Source organism: Colletotrichum jinshuiense, chromosome 7, assembly GCF_051148585.1.
Source record: "Colletotrichum jinshuiense chromosome 7, complete sequence".
Classification (NCBI taxonomy): Eukaryota; Fungi; Ascomycota; class Sordariomycetes; order Glomerellales; family Glomerellaceae; genus Colletotrichum; species Colletotrichum jinshuiense.
The window spans coordinates 982717-1009551 of record NC_139314.1 but is presented as its reverse complement, the minus strand read 5'-3'; the positions used below and the strand labels follow the sequence as shown (position 1 = coordinate 1009551).

At 52.8% G+C, this 26835-nt stretch overlaps 7 protein-coding genes across 7 annotated transcripts; 3 read left to right on the top strand and 4 right to left on the bottom strand.

Annotated features, from left to right (window-relative positions):
• Positions 1-3237: 3237 nt before the first annotated feature.
• On the top strand, positions 3238-5021 carry EsH8_VII_000249 (major facilitator superfamily domain-containing protein; the record flags this gene model as incomplete). Its single annotated transcript, XM_083270382.1, has 6 exons — positions 3238-3713; positions 3775-3959; positions 4029-4204; positions 4267-4475; positions 4535-4704; positions 4762-5021. 6 exons carry the CDS (start codon positions 3238-3240, stop codon positions 5019-5021), a joined length of 1476 nt encoding a protein of 491 aa, XP_083127939.1.
• A 5703-nt stretch (positions 5022-10724) lies between these two features.
• On the top strand, positions 10725-13024 carry EsH8_VII_000248 (and other transporter-domain-containing protein; the record flags this gene model as incomplete). The annotated part of the gene is made up of 6 exons (XM_083270381.1): positions 10725-11150; positions 11203-11399; positions 11456-11585; positions 11701-11838; positions 11957-12177; positions 12274-13024. The coding sequence occupies 6 exons, from the start codon at positions 10725-10727 to the stop codon at positions 13022-13024; spliced, it is 1863 nt and encodes a 620-aa protein (XP_083127938.1).
• A 452-nt stretch (positions 13025-13476) lies between these two features.
• Positions 13477-14783, bottom strand: EsH8_VII_000247 (S-adenosyl-L-methionine-dependent methyltransferase; the record flags this gene model as incomplete). Its single annotated transcript, XM_083270380.1, has 4 exons — positions 13477-13651; positions 13703-13820; positions 13885-14435; positions 14638-14783. The coding sequence occupies 4 exons, from the start codon at positions 14781-14783 to the stop codon at positions 13477-13479; spliced, it is 990 nt and encodes a 329-aa protein (XP_083127937.1).
• A 1004-nt stretch (positions 14784-15787) lies between these two features.
• On the top strand, positions 15788-16739 carry EsH8_VII_000246 (peptidase M50B-like-domain-containing protein; the record flags this gene model as incomplete). Its single annotated transcript, XM_083270379.1, has 2 exons — positions 15788-16408; positions 16485-16739. The coding sequence occupies 2 exons, from the start codon at positions 15788-15790 to the stop codon at positions 16737-16739; spliced, it is 876 nt and encodes a 291-aa protein (XP_083127936.1).
• An 812-nt stretch (positions 16740-17551) lies between these two features.
• EsH8_VII_000245 (uncharacterized protein) lies at positions 17552-18260 on the bottom strand (the record flags this gene model as incomplete). Its single annotated transcript, XM_083270378.1, has 2 exons — positions 17552-17763; positions 17942-18260. The coding sequence occupies 2 exons, from the start codon at positions 18258-18260 to the stop codon at positions 17552-17554; spliced, it is 531 nt and encodes a 176-aa protein (XP_083127935.1).
• Positions 18261-19736: 1476 nt separating this feature from the next.
• On the bottom strand, positions 19737-22341 carry EsH8_VII_000244 (acyl transferase/acyl hydrolase/lysophospholipase; the record flags this gene model as incomplete). The annotated part of the gene is made up of 2 exons (XM_083270377.1): positions 19737-21971; positions 22060-22341. 2 exons carry the CDS (start codon positions 22339-22341, stop codon positions 19737-19739), a joined length of 2517 nt encoding a protein of 838 aa, XP_083127934.1.
• A 2947-nt stretch (positions 22342-25288) lies between these two features.
• On the bottom strand, positions 25289-26677 carry EsH8_VII_000243 (Alpha/Beta hydrolase protein; the record flags this gene model as incomplete). Its single annotated transcript, XM_083270376.1, has 2 exons — positions 25289-26342; positions 26430-26677. 2 exons carry the CDS (start codon positions 26675-26677, stop codon positions 25289-25291), a joined length of 1302 nt encoding a protein of 433 aa, XP_083127933.1.
• Between the last annotated feature and the right edge of the window lie 158 nt (positions 26678-26835).

The following is a 26835-nucleotide window of genomic DNA, read 5'->3' as shown; positions in this document are numbered from 1 at the left end:
AGCGCGTGCCAAGCTGTCGGATGCTCAATCGACCTTCGGTCGTCCTTCCTTATTTGGTACCTCTCACCGGGGGACCCTGTCCACACATATCAAGACATCCCAGGACCTCCCACATCCCCTTCCATACTACCTATATATTCCATAGGTACGCTCTTCGGAGTACGTACTGCGCAGTGTATACCTACCTAGCATGTAGCAGGGGGGCACAGCGAGAGGAAGAGAGAGTGTGAGTGAGGTACGTATCTATCTGCCACACTCGCGAACTTACTCACCGTTGCTCGCTATCTTTCACACTCGCTCCTTCGACTGCTGGTGTCTTGGCCGCTTGTTCTTTTCGTCTTCTTCTCCTCGCCTCCTTTTCTCCTAGGCTCACTGACTTGCCCCCCTTGAACCCCTCGTCGAACCCCCTTCGCAAGCCTGCTTAGCCTCCAAGCCTCCTTGTTCTTCCAGCCCTCCCTCCCCCCTCCCCCGGCCAAACCTCTCTTCACATCCCATGTCATTCCGTCTTGACCACATCCGCCTAGTCATTCATCGCGCCGCCCGCCCTTCCTCCCGCCGCACGCTTCACCCCTCTCCCGTCAGCCTCCCTGCCATTCTGCGCCTCCAAATCTCTTGTCGTTGCTCCCTCGCTCGCTCCAACAAACTACCTGTTCAGGATAATTTTCCATTCGACCGGCGCTAGTGCCCTCTAGCCCTCCCGTACACGTGGCTGCCAGTTGAGCCAAGAATCGCCAGCATGCTTCCCATCGAGGATCGTCCACCGCCTGACTGTCTGTGTGACTCTGGTCATCTTTGTGGCTTGGAGGATGCGAGGGAGCATCTCTCGTCTCGGTGAAAAGGCACATGGCAGCATGGCATTCATTTTCTTGGCTGCCGTATGCCATGCCATGGCACGGCATTACATGGGGAAATGGACTCCGTCTTCTTCAGCTCTTCTCCGAGATCCGGATGCCAGGTGGTTGTATGAAAGAGTCATGGCTCGAATGGTTGTACCTCTATTCTAGTACGGTCACGGTCCTCGAATGCTTGTTGTGTCTTACCCTCCATATTCGGATGCCTCGCTCACTGACTGTCTTGGCCGGGGTCACCATTTGGTGCGGTGCCCCTGCAACCTCGTCCCACGATGCACGCTGGCCTCCAAATTGCTTTTGCAGAGGGCAGAGGCCCGGCTGGCCGTATTTCCAGACGCCATTCTGTTTGAGTCGGGCCTCTCGGAGATCACTGAATATACAAATAAATATCAGATCGGACCTGCCTCTATTGGGGGGGCAGTCCAGGGCAGGAGGCGCATCGCGGACTCTCTCATTGTTTGGTTGACGGAGTAATACACCGGCCCTGGGTCCTGACATGCATGTACAGGTTGCGTACGCACTCGCGGTGTCAGGGACGTATGCGGTAGGCGGGGACGATCTGTCCTGGATTCGTAGATGACGGCGCATGTACGGATACGGATGGCCTATATGCGCATCTTTGCTGTTGGAGGCGGCGCCAACGTTGGCAAGTCAGGGCGTTGGCGTTGTTTGGAAAATTCATTTCAGACGCAGATGCACAGAAAGGGCTGATATCCACTCACCCGGACTAACTATGGTTGAGGTTGGGGACCCCCAGCTTGGCTAGCTTGGCGAAAGCAAGGGCACAGGGGGAAGGGGGGGAGGGGGAGGGGGAGGGCAGGCGGAGGAACGAGATTGGCATGCGGGGGGAAGATTGGATGCGGAGGCGCAACCTGGAGACGCCCAGAGTTGGTTTAACGGTGTGAGAGTGGTTTGACTGCTCTACCTTCGGACAAGGTACGTTGAGGGGTATATCGTCTGTCGGTTGAATGAGATGAGTGGCGATGATGCAGCTGTTGGCACCGTAGTTTGGATTTGATTGCGTGTCTTATTTTCGTTTGTGTGATTTGATTGCGTTGTGTGCCCCTGTAAATGCGTTCTATCTTGGGCACTGCATTCTCGGTAGGTCAATTGTAAGCCTGTATTTTTGGAGAAAGGGGTTGCAGCGGTTGGGATGTGTTGGTCGTGTCCGGCGATGATTCCTCAGGTCTATGATTATCTCCAACATCGCACATTTACTACGGTAAGGATGGATGGGTGATAAATGAATAGGTTTGAGTGAGCATCTGCTTCAGCTGCGCTAAATCAAGATAGGCGTAAAATGCGGGTGGAATGCGGCACCGGGCAGCCTATGGCTGAACCGGAGGTGGCAGGTTTTGACTCTTGAGCCAGAACGGGATAAGCTGACAGGATCCGGATCCTGAGAGGGAGAACCGCCAGAGTTGCAATTGCGACGACCCAACTACCATGTACAAAGGTACCACCATCCTGCAGCCTCCGCCTTAGCCTGGTTTTTTGTGTGTGTGCGTGTGTGCATGTACTTGCGATGCGAGAGCAGGACCCCGGCCAAAGTGTCCCGGCGAGACATCCGGCTTTTCGTGGGTTGCTTTTTAAAAAATAAAAAAAATAACCATGGGTATTGCGCAGATTGCCAAGAGTTTAGGCAAGAAGATACCTTGCTACCGAGAACCAACTAGCCCCGGGGGGGGGGGGGGGGGTTCTTGGGATGGTTGTATTTGACTTCCCGGTCTACTACCTATTATTTGTGTTTATTTGTATATGTGATTTCCATTGGAATCATTTAAAGAGGGCAGCTTCGCCCAGGTGGTTCCCCCATCGTTCCTACTTTCTCTTGCCCCTCTTCCCTCTTTCCTACTCATGCTCGGCTCCTGCCTCTCTTGCTCTTGCTCTTGCCATCGCACCTGCACTTGCAATTGATCTGCACTTGCCCTCTTCCCCCCCGCACAAGTCCAGTTGGTGTGAGGAAAAAAACCTCCCCGGCAAAAGGACCGAAAGGACCTTGAGCTTCAGTCTCAGGCCGCCTCCAACAGCAAACGCCACGCCCCCGGCACACACCGTACGGCACCTTATTATCACTACCTCTCGGGTACGGAAGACGGATACTTGCAACAGCGCCATTCAGCTACGTTTTCGTTCCTCCGACTTCACCTAGCCTATACTGGCCTTTTCGGTCTCACCTCTCACTCTCTTCCGAGACACTCATCGGCTGTCTCAAGCCTCATTTACCACCCCGTAATCTCTCTATATTTCTCTGAGACGCCCAGCCCTGGGATTATTTATTCCTCACATCAACCTCTATTTACTTCCCCGTCGTCTGTCCTCACTCGGCTTTGCTCTCGCAACATCTACTGCCCGCAACCGACCTGTAGCTCGCACATAGCTCAACATGTCGACTTCCGAGAAGGACATCAAGACCGAAGGCGTCGCTGACCCCTCAATTGAGGTTGAATATGCGAGCGACCCTGAGAGAAGCGGCTTTGACAAGGCTGCTACCAAAAGACTTCTGCGCAAGATCGACTGGACCCTGATTCCTTTCCTTGCCCTCCTGTACTTGCTATCCTTTTTGGACCGCACCAACATTGGCAATGCTCGTCTTGCTGGTCTTGAGGCCGACCTCGGTATGAAGGGCCTTGACTACAATGTTGCCCTGTCCGTCTTTTTCCCCTGGTATGTCGCCGCCGAGATCCCTTCCAACCTGGCTATGAAGCGCTTCCGCCCCTCCGTCTGGATCCCCAGCATCATGATCGCCTGGGGTATCTGCTGCACCCTTATGGGTCTTGTTCACAACTATCCTGGGCTTCTGGCCGCTCGTATGGCCCTCGGTCTTGCCGAAGGTGGTCTGTTCCCCGGTATTACCTACTAGTAAGTATTTCACAATTTCAACCTTGTCGTCATTTTTAAAATCTAATCCCTTGTTTTTAAGCATCACCATGTGGTACCGGCGTCATGAATGTGGTCTTCGAATGGCCATCTTCTTCTCTGCTGCCACTGCTGCAGGCGCATTCGGCGGTCTTCTCGCCAGAGGCATTGTTGAAATGAGAGGTGTCGGAGGCAGGCCTGGCTGGGCCTGGATTTTTATCCTCGAGGGAATCATCACCCTTGCTGTTGGTAAGTTGGAAACGAAACTGATTCATATGTTAATCGGTTCAGTTCTAACAAGTCTACCTCTTTTTCTAGCCATTGCCGCATTCTTCATCATGAACGACTACCCTTCTACTGCCAAGTTTCTTACCGTTGCAGAGAAGGAGGAGGTTACCCGCCGCCTTGAGCAAGATCGTTCCGCTCTTGCAGATGAGTTCGACATGGCTTACTTCTGGGACGCTGTCAAAGACTGGAAGATCTGGGTTCACATGGTGAGTTGAGAATGCTAACAAGACTCGCATCACTAGGGGCCAACGTACTGACAACACTTTAGTTGATTACCATCGGAATCTACACCCCCCTCTACTCCTACTCGCTCTTCCTCCCAACGATCGTTAGCGGACTCGGTTATACCAACAACACGGCGCAGCTGATGACTGTTCCGCCGTACATTGTAGCCTGTGCTTGCTGCATTGGCGGTGGTTGGCTGGCTGATCGTCACAAGCAGCGTGGCATCTACATGATCTTCTTTTGCGCTCTTGCGTATGTATCTCCCTGAAAAGGTGATACAAAATGACATCTAGCTAACTGGATTCCTACAGGATGGCCGGGTTCATTATGCTTCTCTCTTCTCAGAGCAACGGCGTCAAGTATGCAGGCTGCTTCTTTGCTGCCTCCGGCATCTACCCCAACGTCCCCCAGGGAGTTGCGTGGAACGGCAACAACATTGGAGGCTCCGTCAAACGAGGTGTTGGCATTGCCATGCACGTCGGTAAGTCTAAACTTATTCCAATACTCTGTGTTATTTCAGAGCGCTAACGCTACCCAGGTTTTGGCAACCTTGGAGGTGCCATCGCTGGCTTCCTGTACCAGGCCAAGGACAAGCCTCACTACTACCCCGGTCACGGCACGCTTTTGTCGACATTGACCATGTCCATGATTCTTTCCACCTTCATGACCTTATATCTGCGACGGGAGAATGCCCGCAGGGACCGCGAGTACAAGGACCCTTCCCAGTACACGACTGAGGAGAAGGCAGCGGAGCGCCACAAGGGTGATAACGCTACCTTTTTCCGCTACACTGTCTAGAAAGTGTTCTTATGCTCTAGGGATGTCTTTATTTCTCATTTGACTGGAATATACTCCATACCAAGGACTGTACAGGTGTAGGTGGTGCATCTGTCACGAGGAAAAGGACGGGTATGGATGTACTTAGTCCCTCATAGAATTACATCACGAAATAGAGGAACAATCCATTTCAAATACTGCGCCCTCATACCTGATATAATAGTTTGATTCACTCAGAGTCTTGTGATGTGCCAAATTGGTTACTGTGAACGGCATTATGCGCTATAGACCATCTGCCGACCTGTAAGCGAGGTCTTTCCTCATTATAGGTGAGGTCATCTGACAGTCCAGCCAAGCGTCTGTCCAAGTGTCTGTCCAAGCATATTGTGTACTCGCTCTCGGACCACAAGGTTCTTGGTGGAGAGGGTGTCCCCGTTCGTTAGCATAATCTTTATTCTGATTGTTCGAGAGGGCGTTCATTGTTTCTTGGCTTCCACATCCCTTCCCCCGAAACGTGGGGAAAACGTGGGGTAGGATGAATGGGGCGGTCAACCCCTACGGAAACCAGAGCGGGGCGAGAGAGGGTCCCCAAAATCTAGGTTCCCTGGGCCTGGGGTTTGATCTGGCAGGTTGACAACCACACCCACATACCAGATCATCAATGGTACGTGCCGAGTGCAGTGCATCATGCAGATGCCTGTTTCTTGACAGGTTCTTTTGTGGGGTGGGCAAGCTCGCTCCTTATCTCCGGCTCAAAGGGATAGGGGCTTGGCCAGACCCCTAACTATAAAAATCTTATTTCGGGAGAAGGATGGGAGAGTGCGCAGCAGCGCCCTTATTTTGTGTTCTGAAATGAGTTTATCAATAGGAAATGCAGATTCCTCCAGACAAACAACACATGGAGCTCGGAGTGGTATGACCCCCTCCCCGTGTGATTACCAGCACATGCCGGGTCTAAAGAAAGGGCATTGTCAAGGGACTTGTTGGGTCCGTCTAGAGAGTACCTATACCCATACATCTAGCCATGTTCTATGACCTGACCTGAGTTTGAATCATCAACGTACCATAAGCAGGTAGGTATTGAAGACACAGATAGCCCGTCTCTTTCTCGCATACCCAATACGTTGCACAGCCAAATTCAATTAAGAACGTGAGATGAGGCGGATGATGTCGTTCCTCTCCAACACACCGGATCCGAGAATCATGTGTCGCCGAAGGACATGTTTTCCACGACTTAGATTACCTATCCCGAGGCGCCAGATTTCGAGGTATCCCAACCCAGAGCGTCCAAATCTAGCGCTCTTCAAGGGCCGCGAAAGAAACCTGGCGGCGAGTGCTGCATGACGCCTTCAGAGATGCGCGCCAGTGATCACCCCAAAGCTTTGAAGAATCTAAACGTCCTTGTCCTCTAGCTCTGCGATGCTGAGAAGGGAAATACGGACTGACTTTAGGTTGCAGAAAATATACTGGAGGGGGGGGAGGCTAAGACCACTGCCACAAAACTATTTGAAGTTCCAACATGGAGCTGCAGAGATCCTAGGGAACCACTACGAATGAGAGGTGGAGCTGGAAATAGAATATTCAAAAAAGGCTTTCAGGTTTTGAGGGGTTTGAATATGTGGTCTGCCTAGTTGGAAGTGAGTGTATTGTGCTCCGTATATATACATAAACGTAGTCGACAGCCTCAAACGAGACATCCTGGAGGAATCTATAAGGAGTCAGCCCTCCTCAGCATGTTCGTTTGTTGCGTCTGTTACAAAGTCAGTGGCGGATATACAACAGAGTGAAGAGCGCAAATGCTTCGTAGTAGACATTATGTGTAGCCAAGTCTCTACATCTAGGCTTCACAGTCTTGCCGACACGACAAGGACTTACGCCAGAGTTATCACAAGGCTGTGATCAAGCAGCGTTTTCCCTTCGGGCTTAAGAGAAAATACGTTAAAGGAATCATGTCATCATCAGACATGCCTTCAAGCGTAGATATAGTTGCCTCCGGGAATCTGAGAAAGAAGCGTCCAGTGGCTAGACGAAGCTCCATTCGAGCGAGATGCAACCCCAAACAAACTTTAGGCTATTAGTATGCTACTATTGTTTCTACTAATGGTCGACGTACCTCTAGATCCGCCCCCAAACGGCATAAAAGACTTTTTCATCTCGTTGCTCGGCATCTCCCACCTAGATGGACTGAACTTGTCTGGCTCGGGGAAAACAGACGGATCTCGGTGGAGGCTCCATGCCTGTGTGGACACGATAGTTCCGCCAGGAAGCCATCTGCCGCACACAGCTGAGCCATTAGGGGGCACAACTCGGGGTAGCGAAGATGGAGCTGCCGAATACATGCGCAGCGTTTCATCGATTACCTGATTAAGGTATGGTAAGTTGCGCAGATCCGAGTCGCCGAAATCCCCGTCAATTTGGGAGAGTTCAGCCACTAGCCTGCTCTTGATTCCACTGTCTCGACAAACCGCCCATACGAGATAAGTGAGAGAATTTGCGGTAGTGTCACTACCAGCAACAATGTACGCCTGGGCTTCAGCTCGAATGTCCATATCTGATAGCCCTTCGTCTCCAGCATTGAACAGCTTGTTGAAAAGCATGTGTTTGCCACTTGATGGGTGGCTAGCTATATAGTCCTTATATCGTCGAATTGACTTATCAGCATACTTCGTCAATCTCTGTGCAGTTTGTGCTGGGCCTTTTAGGATTGGGATGGGGATGTGCTTCGCTAGGTTCACCAGAGACGGAAAGGATGTTCGGATGCTACCGAAAGCTGCCAAGCTCTCCAGGTCGGTGATGTACTGGTTCTTCTGCGAAAGAACACGAGCTTTGTCAGCGACAGGGTCATGCCGTGTCTGTTGCAGGTTTCAAAGGGTTGAGGATGCTTACTTCTCCGTATTCGAGCATCTCGAATGACTGGCCAAAGCTAAGTTCGGCGATCACATCTGTTGCCATGAAGAGCCAGTATTTGAATATATCTACCGCACCTCTAGTTTGCATCTCTCTTTGCATGCAATGTATCGCCAACTTGACCCTGGCATCAACCTGCGTCTCCATAGCTCTCAGGGACGACTCTGACATGGGTGATGTCAGAAGTCGACGACGACGACGATGAAACTCGGTGTTGGTCGTGTTGAAAACATTTTGTACACCAGGAACTAGAACTTGGTAGAAGGAAGACTTGACGAAGCCACCGTTAATACTATAAATCTGCCGCACAGCTGAGGCGTCGGCGATGCTGGTTTCATGGGGGCCAAGGCGAACAATGGGACCTGACAAAGTTTCAATCACCCAATATTCAGACAGGATCAAAGGGAAAACTAACCGTATAACTGGTGTAGTGAGTGTACGTAGGCTGAGCGAGTGCCACAGAGCCAGTGGTATTTGAGGACGAGGTCTGTCCAGTTGGAAGACCAAGTTCCTTCTATTGTCAGCATGGGCTAGAATGCATTGGTGAATCTCTTGACATAGGTACCTGGTAATTCAGAAAGAGGGTTCAAGTAAACTCTGCAAACGATCTATCTGCCTTGTTAGTGATTTGTGATGACATCGAGTGGCCTGGTCAAGCTGATCATTCGGCAAGCAGCAACTTACCCAAAACAATAGCAGAGGGGCTGAGATGATGGTAGAAATATAGAACCAATAGCCGAAAACCGAAGAGATCATGGTTTTAGGCTTGAAGAGGACTTTGAATTGAGCTCCTAAAGTTGACGCTATATGGTTGTTAAGAGACAAACACTTCCTATCCTGCGACTGACCGACCGACGCAGCCAAACCACAAGCCTTACGAGGACACGTTACGTACCTTCTGTTCATAGCCCCGAATAGTAAATATGGGAGAGTTATGAAAAAGATCACTACTGGCATTGGCAGACAGGGTAAACCATTATATATCACTCAGACTAGGACGCAACGCACCGTGAGAGCCAACATCACCCGTGCAGCCATCGTAAACGGAACTCATAAGCACCGACGGCCGGGGCGCGTAGCAGCTTGCCAATGAACAAGCGCGGACAATAAATATATCCCGTATGAGAAATCCATACATGTTATGGAGTTCGGACAAAATCGAAGGGACGGGATAGAGGTTAAGGGCCGTAGTTGGTGGATGGTATTTGTGCGGCCCAATGGCGGACAAGCCAAAAAGTCCGTCCCGTGTGGGGTTGTGTCCTGTCATGACTTGTCTGCCACTTCTGTCCTTCACCAAGTTGCCAACTCGTCGAGTTCATCAAGCTGAAGCCAAATAAGACGCAATGTTGACTGCAACTCGCAGTCGAGACGGCATTTCCTGTTGCATTTAGTCGTCTTTAATGGTCTTGTTATCGCCCATGGTCGCAGGTGGAGATGACGACAGAAGGATTGCACCCGCCTTGTTTTGAGGTGCAACCGCCTGCAGAACCGGCAAGATTTTCTTAGAGAGCGGCCAGGTTGTCGTACGTTGCTGTTTAGTGGGAGGGGGGGTTAGAGTGGGAATAGTAAACCAACAAAAACGATACTGCATGGCGCTATACCCTGTGTTGAATCGTTCGCTCAATAACCGAAAGGATCATGTCCTACACCATAGGATTGGTATGAGGTCATCCCTCACTCCAATATTGAAGTTCGGACTGGCAAAAACTCCCGAGACGCAGATAATCGACGGCTCTAGAAGATTGAGGTAAATGGGACCTTAGTGACGAGTGCCGCGCCGCGCCGAGACCGATATGTGGGACCCCGCCGATTCATGCTTCTCATCGGTCCGCTTGCTACGTGCTATAGTCGGAGGCCTCACTGCCGAGTACCAGAGCCGCTTGGCTGCGTTGCTGATCATCCCATTGTTAGCTTGGCCGTCGTTTTAGAGGCTGACCGACAATAAACGCCCGTCGACGTGCTGCCTATGACACGGCTGACATTTCGCCGATTCAACTCAATGTCTCAAGGGGCTTTACCTGTCTTTGCTTGAGTGGTGTTTGATGCTTTGGATTCTCAGCGAATATTCTCAATATCGTGTTTGACATCGACGAGGCTTTACATGTTGAGAGATCGAGAAGCGATGATTCGCGGAGGTGACTGTGCCAGTCATGGGTCGCCAGCCCCGATCACTTGATGTTCCTACTTGCGTGACAAGCATTAAAGTGGAACGTGGACACGCAAGAATATGCTGTCGGTCTCCGGATTTGAAGTCGTCCTGCATCCATCACCAGCATTCTCAACTTATGTGGGTACACCCCTCTGGTTATCCTCTGCCTCTTTGGCTGAAGAGACTTGTGCCAGGTCCAAAGTTTCTCGGCGCCAGACTGGCAACACACTTTCTCCACCAAAACTTGCTCGGCTTGAGCAAAATCCGCAGAGGTTCAGCATATGGTCAGATAGAATACGCTGCCAGACTGTAGCCAAGGTTCGCCTCACTATACATGGGTATTCCGTTTTCCACTCCTCCAACTTCACCACGCACGGGTATTGGCTGGCGGCCCTGTTTGCCGTCATGAACCCAGCAAGACCATCCCTCGTTCACGGGATTTCAAGGGCTAATTAGGATGCCCTTCTGAATCCTTGGCGACGTTCACACCCCGGGGCTATAAGGTCTCCGAACATCCCTAGCCCGCTCATATTTCCTGTCTCCATCTATATCTTTTCATCTTCTCCTCGCCCAAGTTTGTTCGAACAAAGCCCTCGACTAGTCTGGGGAATCGGTCTACAAGATCACACAATAATACTTCGGCTTGACACCACCTTCTGGACTACACAATGCCTCTACCCAGGCCAGACGCAGAATCACCTCCCACCGAAGGGTTTCACACAGGTGCTCGGAGTTCTGGTAGTGATGGACCAATAAACAAGGCGGCAAGAGCCTCCACCGCCGCCCTCCTCCGCAACCCGCTGGTTGGCCTCACTAACGACGAGCTTATGGCCGATGTTGACGCCTTCGTGGAGTTGAAAGAGCTAGTTGAACACCGTGATATGTTCCGCAAAGGTGCCATGGTTGCCCAGGTCAGCAACCGGCCTGATGGATTCGAAGCTCTCGCTGTTCTCAACGAGGAAGAGAAGGCGGTGCTTCGAAAGGAGATCACCCACCGCTGGAATCAGCCTACAATGCTGTACTTCCTAGTAATACTTTTAGCGGGCAGCGCGATCGTGCAAGGCATGGACCAGACAGCTGTCAATGGAGCCCAGGTACGTTCGATCCCAGAAACACGCTTATGAACGATGCTAACCACCTGTGTAGGAGTACTACTACGAGACATTCGACATCCGGGACCCGACAATGCAGGGCCTGATCAATGGAGCTCCTTACGCCTGTTCCGCACTACTCGGATGCTGGACTAGTCCTTTGCTGAACAAGTGGACTGGCCGTCGAGGGACCATTTTCATTTCATGCTTCTTTTCTGTCGTGACCGGCTTTTGGATGGCTGCCGCTGATAGGTGTGTTACGATATCAACAAGACCCTCAGTTTAGTACCCCGCTGACCCATTATCAGTTGGTATAACCTACTTATTGCTCGCTTTGTACTAGGCTTTGCCGTGGGAGCTAAGAGTAGCACCACACCCGTTTACTCGGCAGAGAGTACCCCAAAAGCCATCCGTGGCGCGTTGACTATGATGTGGCAGGTAAGAGGTATTTCCAGAAGAAGTAGAGCTTGAATCTTGAAACCCCTTGTGGATGAGCAGAACTTATGCGTATTCACTCACCACTTGCGTATGCACCAAACTTATGTGTATTCAGATGTGGACAGCATTTGGCATAGCGCTCGGTCTCGTCGTCTCTGTCGCTTTTCAGAATACCGACTTTCTTGGAGAGAACTCCCAGTGGCGTTGGATGCTCGCCAGCACCTCTGTTCCCCCATTGGTTGTTATGGTTCAGGTAAGGGTTTTGCTTTTCTAGACTTTAGCATACATAAGACACGGCAGGCAAGCGATCTGCCTCGCTATCATAACACCATTATACTGTTTGGTTAAGACTTCATCTAACCGTTAGTTAGGTTTACTTCTGCCCCGAAAGCCCTAGGTGGTACATGGAAAAGGGCAAATACCAGAAAGCCTTCCAGTCTACTCTAAAGCTACGGATGCACCCTATCCAGGCAACAAGAGACATGTACTACGCACACAAGCTCCTCGAGATCGAGAATCAAGCTCGGAGCGGCCGAAACTGGAAGGAGTTTTTTACTGTTCGGAGAAACAGACGTGCTGCGATGTCTTCGTGGTTTGTTATGTTTATGCAACAGTTTTGTGGAATAAACGTCGTGTGAGCATTCAATGCTAAAGCAAGACGTTGGGTAATAGCTAACCCGTGGCATAGGATGTACTACTCGACCGCCATTTTCCAAGATGGTGGTTTCGGGCGTTCCCAGGCGTTGCTCGTTAGCATGGGAATGGGGCTTGTTAACTGGGCATTTGCCTTGCCGGCCTTTTACACCATCGATACCTTTGGTAGACGGAACCTTCTTCTTGTTACATTTCCTCTCATGGCTTTGGCCTTGATATTCACCGGATTCAGCTTTTACATGCCGGAAGGCACGGGGAGATTGGCCTGCGTTGCAACCGGCATCTATCTATTTGCAGCCGTATATTCACCGGGTGCTGGCCCTGTTCCCTTCACATACAGTGCTGAAGCATTCCCGCTACATATCCGCGACATTGGAATGAGCAGCGCCACGGCTATTACCTGGGGTTTCAACTTCATCATCAGCTTCACGTGGCCGCAAATGAGTGCTAGTTTCGGTGCAACCGGCGCTTTCCTATGGTATGCTTGCTGGAATATTGTTGGTTTCATAGTCGCGTACTTCTTCCTCCCCGAGACCAAGGGCTTGACGCTGGAGGAACTCGACAGTGTCTTCTCTGTCCGAAACCGCGATCATGCCCGGTACTACATGTCAAAGGCTCCATGGTATGCAAACAAGTATGTGCTGCGTCGGGATGTGGAGCCATTCCCGGCCCTCTACGAGCTGGGCGAGGACGATGGCCACAATCATGATGGATCACACAAGGCGAGTGCGCAACATAATGAAACTGGAACCACAGTCGGGGAGTCCAGCGAGAAGCAGATTTGAAAGGGTCTAGTAGTAGGCTATGGCGGAGGGTGCCTGGCCAATATTGGCAACCACCACAAAATACCAACATAGGCCACGGATCAGGTAGTGGAGGTTGATATCGCCAAGATTGCTGACCTGGTATGTGTGTGTGTGAGTGTGTGGGTGTCCATGTCTTGTCTCCGGAAGGTCAATCTCGAAACGGTCGAGTGAAGTAGACAGGCAGCTACAAGCAAGGGTCGCACGAAATCAAAAGATGATTAAACTTATTTCTTCGTGGCAGTAGACGTCTTTTAACTATTGTCTATGTCATAAGCCAAGTCTATATTGAAGACACTCTAACCATGCCAACGCCCCATACGCATCTTTACTACTCCTATGTGAGACTAAGCTTGTACACTGCAAGGGTGTAGACGTTTGGTCGAGGAGCTGTGATCCTGCGAGCAATTGCACAGTCTTCGTGGTCACTTGACTCAGTTCGCACCATCATTTGGTTTCTCAAAGGACATCACGGCATACTGGAATGTGCCGTTGGCATATCCCCGCCTCATTGCGCGGAAGGACTGCAAGAAAGCAATACCGTCCCGCCCCTGGCTAAGCGCAAATGCCCAGAGAGATGGGTTCTGGACAAGAGACCACGTTATGTCCCTTGCCGTGGGGTTAGCCTCGATGCGTAGATGCCCGTGTACAGTGACTTACCAAGTTCTGCTCACGTCTTTGCTGATATCCTTTGGCTTTGCGATCAGCGGAAGCCCGGCACCCTGAGCCAGGTCGACATAACCCTGTTGAGTGCATAGTGGCGGGAGGAGCATGCCATCTAGTAGCATATGGTAAGTGTGGATCACTTCCAGCACGCAAGCCATGTTTGGATGACCAATTACCTTCGATTGGCTTAATGTCATTGGTGAAGTCGGTCTCGTTGATGTTTTCACCCTTGAACCAGTCCGCCAGTGCTAATTTACCACCGGGTTTGAGCACTTTGAAAGCGTTTTCGAAGAATAGAGTCTTGTTAGGGAAATGGCTCAAAGCTTCGCTGATCCAGACAGCATCGAAAGAACTGCTCTGCCCGGCAAAGAAGTCGCCCATCTTCTCCGCATCAAGTTCAATAAAGCGGACTTTTCCCCGACCAAGTTTGACGAAGCCATCGTGGTCAGGGGTAGCCTCGAACTTCTCTAGCTCCTTTTCTGCCTCGGCTTTTGTGAGTCGATTGGCAATCTCAACTTGCTTGGTTGAGATGGTGATGCCAGTCACAGAGCAGCCCAGCGTGGAGGCGAGGTAACGAGAAGTGCCGCCGATGCCGCAGCCGACATCAAGAATTTTGCTGTTCTCGCCGATATCAGAGAGTCTCAGAAGTAACTGAATGAGATTGACTTGGGCTTGCTCCTTGGTCTCAGAGTCGTTCTCCCAATAGCCATGGTGGATATGCTCGCCCCTGAATACAGCCCAAGTCAGTTAAATAATGATTTGCTGCAGGATTAAGTAGTGAGATATCGAATATTCTGGATATCATGTGCCACGCAGGCTTCTTTTGTTGCATTTTTCATGGAGAAGAAGGCACAAACGTGACGGTAAGGGTGCGGAGGATGCTGCAATGCGCGGGATGAAGAAGGAATGAAAGCAAAACAGTAGCCTACCACAGGCTCAGGTAATAATCACTGGCGAGATCATAGTGCAGCTTGATTCTATCCTTGAGAGCCTGCATAGTCGAGTGGCCCAGACCGAGGGGAGTGTCATATTGCCTACTTAGATCCGTGGCGGAGGTGTCTACTGCGGTAGCCATGGTGGTAAAAGGCAAAGAGGGTGGTGTGAGAGTACTGCTGAGACCAGGCAAAGGCAAATCGAATATAGCGAGTAGTATTTCTCTGTTTGTTTCTTTGATTTGCGCACAAGACTGATGGTCAATTGAGAAGGATTCTGGCCTGGGAATCACCAAAGACGGACAGCTTGGGTATCGGATGGGAGCTTCCAGGCCAATGGGAAGGCACGGGTCAATATTCAAGGGCCATTCGGTTGGGAACCCCGCGGCACCCAAGGCAGGGAGGGCATTATGTTTCGCCGTCCGACAAGGGCGGGCGGGCAGGTAGGTAAGCTAGCTGTGTCCTGAGCATGTTGGGCGGGTGAGACGTCATTCTTTCGTTGAGTGAAACTGGAAAGCTAAAACGCCCACCTGCATCGAAGGGCTCTTAGGTAATGTTGTACCAGCCACTCCCACCCGCCACCAATGGCATCACGTGATCGTCACACCATCCACACTTGCATACGTAAGGTGTGCTTCCAAAAATAGTCGGCAAAGTTCACCCGATCCCAAGACTGGCTTGGTCCAGCCACCGCCTCGGCACGTGTCGCAGTGTGGCAGTGTTAGTTCCAGTGCCGGTCCCGGGAGTGGGGGCTGTGTGGAACCCTTTCATCTGCCAAACCCTTCAAAGTTGGCTCCCATCCAAGGACCAAGGCGCGCCAACGTCTGTGCTGTGGAAATTCAGACGAGGAAAAAAGGAGAGACAGGGGGAATGCAGCCCCAGCCTCAGCCCAGCCCGCGTCCGCGTAAGCGCTGCACTTGCTTGTTTACGTATATGCCGTACTACTAACCGTACTGCCAGAGGCTTTCTTTGCGCGCTGTATACGATAGATAACCTGACATCTACAAGAGACAAATGTTCTTTTGAAGCTGCCTTGGCCCTCCTCCTTCAAAACCCATCGGTGGTCCTTCTTCCCGTATTTGCCCGTTTTCGCACCTATTCTGTCTGTCGCTATCGATTCAACTCATCGCAAGCAACACACACAGCTATGGCGCCCGTCCCTCCAACAACGGCCAGGCAAACCCTCGCCCGAGCTGGGGTCGTCGCCAGCCAGGCATGGAAAAGAGCAGCTGTCGTTGTACTCCCCGAAGTCGCCCGCGCAACCACCCATCATGCCCTTGCGCGTCGTAACCTCACCGTCAATCACACCCAGGGCGTTACCCTCGGCATCATAGCCGCCTATACCGTCATCATCGCCATTCTCTGGAACGTGCCCTACCTCCGTCAGGTCCTGTGGCCCTTCAAGATGCTAGTCATCGCCTTTCACGAATTTGGTCATGCCATCACCGCCTGCTGCACTGGTGGCAAGGTTTTGTCCATCACGCTGGACCCCAACGAAGGTGGTGCCACTCTCATGAAGGGTGGCCGCCAAGCCATCACCCTCCCGGCTGGCTACTTGGGCTCCTCACTCATCGGTGGCCTGCTCATCTTCTGTGGCTTCAATATCAACGCATCCAAGGTCGCCTCCATGGTCCTTGGCGTTTGCTTCCTTCTTACTCTTTGGTGGGGAAAGAAGGACTGGTTGACTATTCTGACCGTGCTCCTCGCCGTTGGTCTGCTGATTGCCGCATGGTTTATTTCGCATGCTCAAGCTCTGAGATTCGTCGTTGTAAGTCTTGCCGGTCCACCCCCGGCCGCTTGGACCGTCGAAGGTGAAATTCAAATAGAGACTAACACTTTGGTAGCTCTTCATCGGTGTCATGAGCTCACTCTACTCGGTCTGGGATATCTGCGACGATCTCATCCTCCGCAAAGTCAACAGCTCCGACGCCAGCGTCTTTGCGCAGCGCTATGGCGGCTCGTCTCGTTGCTGGGGCCTTATTTGGTCCATCGTCAGTATATGTCTAATGGCCGTTGCCATTGTGGCAGGTCTTGCCGCTTTCCCCCAGTCTTTTACTGAGCAAGAAAACGACTCGAAGAATTTCCTGCCCACTAGATGATCTTCGACACGGGGGTGAGTTTTACTCTCATCATTCTTTGACCCTGTAGGCGCGAGGACTGCGTCGTGGCCACCTGTCCCGACCATCATTTCCAGCGAATTGCTACAAGGCACATGTCAGCTCTGTCACGAATTACGATTACAAACGATTGATATCCACGGGCTGCGCCACAATTGGTGCCAACAACTGTGATGATTTTGACGAGCTGTCGGTGACTCCGACTCCACCCCCGCGGGGTCTATCTCGCAAAAATGTCAAGGCGCCTGCCCACATTCCGATATATGAATCGGCCGGCCGGGTTCGATGGGCGGAGACAAGACGGCCATCCCGCATAGAGCCGGCCACTCTTGATGGCTTTTGCCAACGACAACTCTCGGGACAGGGTGATTCAAAGATTCCTGCGTCACCGAGTGACTGTTCAAGCCGCCTAGTCATTGTTCGTGGTGATCGATGGGGCATACCACTCTTGAAGTCGTGCCACTGGGCAATCCAAGACCATAAATAGGGATAGTCTCGCCAGCGGAAGCAAGGACTCCAGTGTAAGTGGGCGTGGAGCCCGGGGCCACATTAGCTAGCAAAGATACAGTATGTACGTAAAGCGATGTAATGTATAACTGAACTAGGTTCTTCGCCAAGCCCCGAAGCTCAGGCAGTCTTTAACTACATTCTGCAGTTGTGACTTCATAAAAACTTGGAAACAGCATACGGCAGAGTCTGCACAAACAAACGCTTTTGAAAATAGGCGAATCTAGGTAACACTGAATCCATCAAAACGATGCCCTGCACCATCGGCGATCCACCTTATGCTTTACTTAACAGCCCTGCCACTTGAATGTGAGCGACTCTGTGACGGGAGAAATGCCGCCGTCGCCGTATTCTCTCCCGAAGACCACCCGATTGCCGCCCTGGGAGATGATGCGGAATGCGACGTTGAGAATACCCACGTAACCATCGCCACCGACGCATGGAGACACCGAGTTCAATCTCTGAGCCACAGTCACATTCCGAACAACGGCACTGGAACCTGAAGAAGTGCTTGTTGTCTTGGTAACCTGCCACGAAGAAGTCAGCTTATCCTCTCCGTGTAAACCCATACAGTCGCGCCGCTCTCCGGCGACAATGAAGTGCTTACTGTATCGGAAGCCGTCTCAGACCAGTACGCCGTCGTGTAGAAGTCGACCTTGGCGTTGGAGCTCAAGTACAGCCCGCCGTCGTGTAGAAGTCGACCTTGGCGTTGGAGCTCAAGTACAGCCCGCCGCGGACGACGACGTCCTGCAGGAGCAACGCCTTGCCGGACTCGCCCTCGTCGATGAGCAGGTGCACTTGGCAGCTCGTCATCTGGCCGGCGGTCAGGGTCTCGCTGAAGTCCGACAGGGTGATGACCAGGTCGTCGATGCCGCCGGACCATGTCACCTTGGTACCCTGGGGGCAAGCCGGTCCGCTGTGGGTAACGGATCGGATGCGGAGGGCGGCGGCGCTGCTAGCTGCCAACGCGAAGAGAAAGGGTGCAAATCGAACCATCTTCAATCGCAGTGCTGAGGAAGTTGTGGGGAGGAGTATGAGTTTCCTGGTTCTTAGTTGTCGCTGTATGTGAAAATATTTCTGTTAGAGCATCGCCTGAAAGGATGTCGCCCCTTTTTATAGACCATCTCGTAAATCCCCATCACATCGTCGAGCGCAGTGAGGAGGTTTACTTCGAAACGGACCAGACATTCTTCACCCATGAGAGGTAGGCCAGGTCTGAAGAGGTCGAGACCGCCTAATATCGTGGCGACCTGCCCGAGAGGCGTCGGGTAATTGCCTATATACCCTGCAAATTAACACCCGCGTCTCCGATGCGACGTTCCAGGCTCTTGGATAGGGTTCTGGAACCCCGCCAAAAACGCAAAAACGGGCCTCTTCCAAGTGCCTCAATGCCGGTTCAATATAAGCCTGGCAATTCATTGGGCGTGTGGCATCATGGTTCGTCAACGTAACACGGTTGGGACTGTACATCCTTCGGAGGCGATCCTCTGGCGAGGTCCGCCGCCACACTTTCGGTTTTCAGCTCTTAATAAACCAAAGTTACATCGAAGTGTGAACCGTGGATCAAACAAGTCTCCTAGCGCCATGAATACTGCCATGCAGGGTTTGCCTCCGCGGGGACGTCTCAATTGAGGATGATCGGAGCTCCGTCGGCCATGACCATGATGGAAGTTGCGGACCATAAACGAAGAAAAGAAAAGAAAAGGAAAATTACGCTTCTACGGCATGTGGGGGTTTGGATTATTATATTGTGACTGGCACATGTGTTATTCTCTATGCAATAGCATACATCTTGTAGACAGAACCATGCAATGCTATGTAGATGCGAACTTGACCATCCAGGCCCAGACAATTCAGGAGTTGGCGACTGAGGATGGCGTCACAGGTGCACATGAAGCACAGCTTGAAAATGGGTACGACCTGGAGGCATACTTGGCGTGAGCCCATCTGAAAACCAGGCTTCGATGTTCTTCGTCGCAAACATCAGCTCGGCCACATATCGAGACATGCATGCATTTTGTCGGTTCCATTGACTAGTCATATAGTGGCTACGGGCAACCTCGAACAAGCATAGATAAAGAGAACAGTGGGTCATTCAAACCGAAGGCACGAACCACTAAAGCAATATTGAGGGAGGTGGTGCAACTAAAATAATATTTGTATCATGCTGACCCAAGTCTTCGCAGTCCCGGGTACTTCTACTATGCTCTCATACGCCGTTGTAATGCTGAGCCAAACTCCGTGTAATGCTCGTGTATCTCTTAAGCCGTTCCAAGACCACGTAAACCGAGACTATGAACACAGTCCCATGTAGCCTTCGTATGTAAATCCCTGTGACGATTCCAGCCACTAATCCCAGCTCATCCAGTTGGATCTCAGAACCTCGTCCTCTTCTGTTGGTTGACTGGCTGGTTCTTTTCCTTTCTCCGTCTTCTTTTCCTCGTCCGAGGAGCTCACCCTCCCGTCTACGAGTCAATCCCACAGCCCTCCCGCCGAGTCGCCCACTGCCACAAGCTCGCGGCTTCTAACTTCGAGTAAATCCTTGTCGTCCTTGGGAGTGGCCTCCAGCTCACCTGCACCTCCATGTAGCCAGTTTCCCTCGTACGGATCAGGGTCGGACATTGTGTCCTCCGTGTGAGACTCAATATCCCCATCGGATGAATGCAGGTCTGACGTTTCCATCTCGTCCGTGTGCGACGTTACCTCGCCTCTAGATGCTGGTCCCGCGGCCTCGACATCCTTCGCCGGAGTCATGTCAAGGTTCCCTGGTCTTCGATTGTGAGATAGCGAATCATCCGAGTGTCGTGACCGGTGAAACGGTAGCGCCACAGGTTTCCCAAAATCGAACTCAACAGCCTCGAGCTGCGTCTGATTAATGGGGCTAGTCATCGGTCCCCTCGCCAGCGATACGTTGTAGTGGCTCTTTGCCGCTCTCTTTAGACGGGGCTTACGGACCATAACCAGAGAGGAACTCCCATGGCCATGTCTCGCACGCATCTCCAACCGCTCTTCCTCCTCCGTCTCTTCGTCTGTAAGCACGCTCTCCATCAGCCGCCGATGATGGGCCATGAGCTGCACACTGCTACCGGAACACCTGCGCTGTCGATTTCTGACAACCTCAGTCTCCAAGGTAAGAGCTGAGGTGCCTGACGAAGTTGGCTTCACATCTCCAGAGGATTTTGGCCATGGCGGTGGCAGGACAATACCGGCGGTGAGCCTCCGCAAGTCAACCTGGCTGTCGGAGAATACGACACGTGCGCGTAAACGGTGTACGGCCCGATCTAGAGCCAGCTCGATGGCGCAACGGTCACGTACTCGACTGAGTTTCGGCCATGTTGCGCGTTCACCCATCAAGCATGCCCGCATCATGAATTCGGGACTAGGGTTGCTGAGAATTTTTGGTATGTCATGCACGTTGACTTCTGGCAGGATGTTGATGTCACCCGAATACTTCTGGCTGAGAATGCTCCTAAGCTTAGTAACAAGATTCGGGAAGACGCCGATCTCCGCCAAAAAATGCAGCCGATGCAAGGCTTCGTCTTTGGCAAGAGCCGTCAGGGTGTAGACCCAGTCGAGTTCCTGCTTGCTAGGCGCCAGGGCCGCCCGACGCGCTGACGTATCGTCAGGATCCAGCTGGTCATCACGCGCCAGGAACGGGACGACGTGAGGGTTCACCTGGGAAACGATGAAGTGGTTCACGTTGAACATCTCGGCGAGCCTCGTCATGGGCAAATCGTTATCGACGGAGCCGTCAATCCATCGCTGTGGTGTCGGGTTCCAGGGCATGTGCTCGCCCGTATCAGGGTTCTTGACGAGCAAAGGAGCGGCGCTGAAAACGAGAGGGACGGAACAAGATGCGGCCACAGCAGACCAAATCATGACGTTGGGCGCCGTGATGTAGTTCAGGAGACGCGGCAGCTCGTACATGGACTCGGTCGAAACGCAGATATTGAGGACCCGTCGAGTACGGTTGTAAGCTTCCTGAAATGTAAGGTCTCCCACCAGACCCCGCATCACGCGGGTCAAATGTTTTATGTCGGACCAGCTCCCTTCGGTGAGCAGCCTCCGCATGTGGTCAAAGACGCCGTCTGGATTCTCTTCAGCGTCGAAGACGGCCAGATCACCATAGGGGAACTCGCGGACAAGGCGAGGAATCTCTTCGTCGGTCCTCGTACATATGACGGCCGAGACGATGGAGCCAGCCGAGGCGCCTGAAATGATGCGCGGCAAGAGCTTGACATCAAAGAGGGCCTTGAGCACGCCGATATGGGACATACCCAGGGTTCCGCCTCCGCTAAGTAGCAGCGCGCTTCGTCCAAAGCTCTGACGAGCGTACAGGACGCTCTCGAGAATATCCCTCTGCCCCATGCCCTCGGGCAACGCATATTGGCTTTTTTCTACCAGGGCATCGATGGTCTGCATGGCCGAATCGACGTATCTCTCAATAAGCTTCTTGGTGCCCACGTAGGAGTGCCTGTACAGGTCAACATTCCCCATGCCACCGAGATCCCTGCCGAGGGCGGTTCGAACAAGGTGCATCATGGCACGAGTGTCGCAATTCGTCCGGGCATCATCCAGTTCTTTCAGCCGCGCCTCGATCAGTGCGGGATTGTAATCACCGGTGTATGGGTCCAACTTCCACAAATCGTTTTCTTCGAGAATATCGAGCTCTTCGGCGGCTTCCTGCCACTGTTTCCGGGATTCGGCCTGTATGGGGAAGAGGGATTAGCACTGTTGCAATTAGGTTGGAAAAACAAGACGTCCATGTCGGACGCGGGGAGAAAGGGGGACTTGCATTTTTCATGCGAACGGAGAGGATCTGCCTCTGTTCCTCTTGTTTCCTCCTGTTCTCTCGCTCCAGCTCGGACAGACCGTCGCGTAGGGACAAAACGAGGTTGTTGGCGCCTTTGATGGCACGAAATATGGAGTCGAGGGCGACATTTCGAGGTGGTTGCTGATGTTGTTTCTTGATGGAGTAAGTTCGGCCAGGCTTTAGTGAGGAGGCAGGAGCGGGGGATGAGGTTTTGACCCGAATAGCCGGGAGATTGTGAACGGAGTTTACGAGAACGTCGTTCATGGTAGCGAGGAGGACGTCGAGGCGGAAGCAATGGTGGTTGAGAGGGCTAGAAGGGAGGTGGAAGAGGAGAGAAGCTGGCGGACGAGAAGCAGCCCTGGTACCGTCCGTGTCGCATCACAGCCTTGAGAGCGTGGTGGTGCAACTGGCGCTTCTGACATGTGCTTTTTCTTGTGGTGGAGGGTTGGGGGCGGTCAGAGCATGCGCGCGTCGGTGTATTGTCACGACGGCGGCAGGCTTGAAGGGAGTAGGGCAGGGTAGCGCCGGACAGTGCGGAGAGGGCGAAGGACGGGACAGGCGAGTGGAGGCGGGAGGGAGGGTCAACTAAGGTGCGAGTGGGAAAGTAGATCTAGTCTGCGGAGTCGTCGGCGGAGGAATGGGGGTTGTCTAGGAGAAGTGTGGTATACGAGGGGAGCGAGACGGCAACGAAGTGGCAGGGCGGATGAGACCAGAATCAAAGCAAACGACGAGTGGGAGGTGTCATATGATGTCGGCCGGGAGCAACATAGAAGGCATAGGATGTAGATGGGTAGGTTGGCTGGCACAAGTCGAAGTCGGCAAGGAATGAATGTAGATCCGACGTGGAGTGTGCAGATGACAGGACAAATCAGTCCCAGAGGCGTGACTTGCTGCGAGAGGCAAGGTCGTGTTGGAGAGAAACGGTGCGTCGAAGAATGTCGTGGGGGGGAGTGCAGGCGACGACAAGAAGGGAAAGGAGGAACAGGCGGGCGCAAGAGGGACGAGATGGTTGGCTAGATGGCGGGTGATGGTTGGTAGCTCGGGGACAAGGTGAAGCGACGGATCGGTGGACTCGAGCGAGCCGCAGGTAGGCCGGAGGTCGTCGCCTTTGAAGATGAATTTGGTTGGTGAGAGACAGAGAGGGCGCAGGTTGCCGGGGAGGATGCCGTTAAGGAGGGTATCGAGGGGTGGGAGCAGAGGGGAGGGAGGTAAAGTAAACTGAAGTCGGCGATGGTTCAGACACCAGAAGGGAAATGCAGTGAAGATGAACTGCTGCAGTGTAATTACTACATGCGGTGGTCAAATGGACTGGACTGGACTTGACGTGGCCGGGACGTGAAAGACAAAAGAAAAGTGGACGGTGATGACAGTTGCAGGGCGTCCAGGGACCCCCCCGACAGGGAAGCAAATGCAAGGCCCCCCACCAACCCACCAGCTGATTTCACTGCAGCATCTCCCCCACAGATTCCCTCCACATGGGAAAAAAAACCCACTCCACCAGGACCAAATGCTCCTCTCTGGCCCAGAGCACTCGAGAACCTCGTTGCACCGCACGGGGAAGAAGGAGGAGGGGGCAGGGGGGAGAGAAGAAACCAAGCGAGCGAGCGAAGCGGCCAGCGATCAGAGACCCGAGACCCGAGACCTGAGACCTGAGGCAGAAGCGACGAAGTACGTACCCCAACGCCTTTTTGGGGGTCCACGTGCCTGTGTTACCGTGTCACAACAGACGTAATGGGCAACTCAGCAGCAACCGATTGGCCTGCTTACCCTCCCCCGCAATCTCCAAACAACAGTGGTAATCTGGACCGACAGAGCTGGAAAACGGAACTAGGACTCTCTCTCCCCAAGCAATAGCAAGCAATGCACCCCCCACTGGCTGGGATTCTCTCAGCTTACTCATGCCACATGACCTCCTGAGTGGCCGCCCCAGGTTTTGGGGACCCTGGGCCCGGGGCTTAGGGGGGGGAGGAGGAGGAGGAGGAGGAGGAGGAGGAGCGGGGGATGGGGACGGGGAGGGAACACTAAGTGCTGCATCACCAACTGCCACCCAATCATGCTCCGACGCGACACACCCTTCCTTGCATCTATCTCTCTCTGTCACACACACACACACACCATCATCTTTCTTCACGCTCACCTTTCAGGGTCGCCTCTCATCCGTTGCATTCCGTAGAGACTCAGCTGACTTTTCGATGCCATATCACGAGTGCCATGATACAGACAGATCGAAGGGCCACCTCTTGCATTTAGGTAGTGGTGACTGCCTGCTTATGGTCTTACAGCGGGTCAAGATACACGTTCGAATACCCTGCCATGCTCGCATTAAACGTCACAGAGCCACGGCAAGCCGGGACAGGCCGCTCGGTGAACTCTCCGGGCATCTCATCTTTGCCTTAGCCGCCAACACCGGCCCACCTGCCACTATGTGCGGTCCCGAGACCAGGTGCGGCATATCCCAATGTAAAGGTTGTCGTTGCACAACACCAGCGAATAAGCCCTCCCAAGAAATGATCTTTACAAGGTATGAACCCAGTTCAGAAGTCCCCACCTCCTTTGCACTGTACCTACGTAGTGCACTGAAAAACACTGCAAGGCAACGGCAGCGACCAACACTTATCTAATCACTGGGTCAAGTGGTGTAGTGTTCCCGACTTTGCCCCGGCCCTACCCATACCGAGACTCGTCTTTCTTCGTCATGATTCAGGCCCTACACCATCCCCCACCTACACGTCTCATGCCATTCAATGTCACTTCGCTATTTTACGTACTCATGTAAATCTGCCTCACCCGGCCCCTTGGCCGCCATGTCCCTCATCAGTCCGATGCCGTACAACTGCCAGATCTGCATCATCAACTTAGTTAGGCGTCCCTCGCCTTGTTTCCTGTGTCCTATCCATAACCGTGCCATTCCTGCCCTAGTTCTGACTCGTCCCTCCGGCGCCGTCTGTTGCTTGCGTCCTTCACGACGACTGACTCCAACTTGCGATAAGTACCCACGTCATTTTTGCTTGTCTGCCATCCACTTCGCCAACTTTATTCACCATGTCTTGCCAATCAACCACCTTCAACCGCATGTCATCGATAGGTTGTGCCCCCCGGCCCCTTTCGCACAATCCAGAGCCAGCCCCACCCTTCAAGCACAGCTGATCTGTGGGTAGCAGCCAACTGCTGAGAGACACCCGACATCGACATGCCAGCTTTCCGCCGCGGTTCAGTGGGTGATTACTTTGCTGTCGTTCCCTTGTAACAGCCTCGCGGCGAATTCGGATACCTGGTCTCGGAGGACATGGGCCACCTTTCCTTCTGTCCAAAAGTGCCCTGCAGTCGCGATTTCCACCCCGTGGAAGTGCGATCCCTCAATACCTTCTAGTCGCTCTACCCAGCCTCGCAGTTTGGCCACGGGCACAAAAATGTCCTTGTCGCCATACAACGCCAGTGTCTCGTTTTCAACCAGTTTACTTTCGCTCAGCTGTCTGTGATCTGTCGTAAAGTTCGGCGCGCCTTGTTCACGAGGCCTTGTTGCTGCCCGCGAGAACATCCCTCGACCAGTCGTGGGAAGAAATGACATGGTTGCCAAATGCGTAATTACTCCTTGGAGCGGAGACACGAGAAGGTACGCCGGCCGCACCTGCGTCAGCTCGGCCACCTCTCCTACCACAAGAGAAACTTCCTGGTTCGACGGTATAGTTTTCAGCTTTTCTTCGCTTAGGGCGACGCCCTTATGATGGTGCCGCTTTGTCTTCGCCAGTAGCTCGTTGACGCCGCGTCGTATCTTATCCTCCGCATCTATGGAGAACGACCTCCGGGTTTCGTGACTCTTGCGTTGGGTATCCTCATCGCCGCCAACCCGCATGCCCATATATACCTTCCGCGGCGATGTTGAACTCGCAGCCCTGGCGCTTGCCAGAATTGTGTTCTGCTGCTCGGCCAAGTGCTGGGCACGTAGACGGATGTCGGCAGCCGCCGAACCAACGGCAGGCACTTTGAACTGTGCGAGAATCTGCGCCATCGGCGGTATTTGTGTCGTAATCATGGCGCCATACGAGTAACCGCCGAGGAGGAGCAACGGATGCTCTGACGAACAGGGCTTGGATTGCGCATCGGGAGGTAGTGGTGTTTGAGCTGCTGTTGACGATGACGCGGCGGGCGGACCGAAAGGATCGAGGAAGTGCGTGTAGTAGAGCATGAAGCCGACGAATGACATGTAGTCGCTCCGCTCCGGCTTCGCTGTCCAGGAAGTGCGACCGGTCGAACCCGAAGCGCCTCTGTTCCAAATATCTAGGTTAGCAACAAAACCAGATGCCTCTCTACCACCTTACTCTCTGCGCATCATACGTGTTGGTGTCCCGTACCTGAAATTAAAGGTGCCCACGAGGAAACCTTGCCGAAGTAGAGTCGCGGCAACAATGTCAACAATAGGGTCGTCATAGCACCCGCCCAATGGCGCGTACGGGTGGGCAATGACGGCAGCGTGTCGTTTCCATGGCGAAGGGCTCGGTGCCGCCGGGTTCAATGCCTGGCAGTGATACACACGACAGTCCAGAACGGTGTCATCGTGGAGGCTGGGGAGCGTGAAGCTCAACGTTGGTTCAGGAAGCATTTTCTGTTCTTCATAGTGGAGACATTGCTCGGGCCGTTGACGATATTGGAGAGTAAGACAACGTTTGTTTTGGTTCGAGCCCTGTCGAGATTTTTGAACCGAGACGGAATTTGGAAAGGTTGGTCGGGTACGTCAATGAGCAGAAAGGGTCGAGTAAT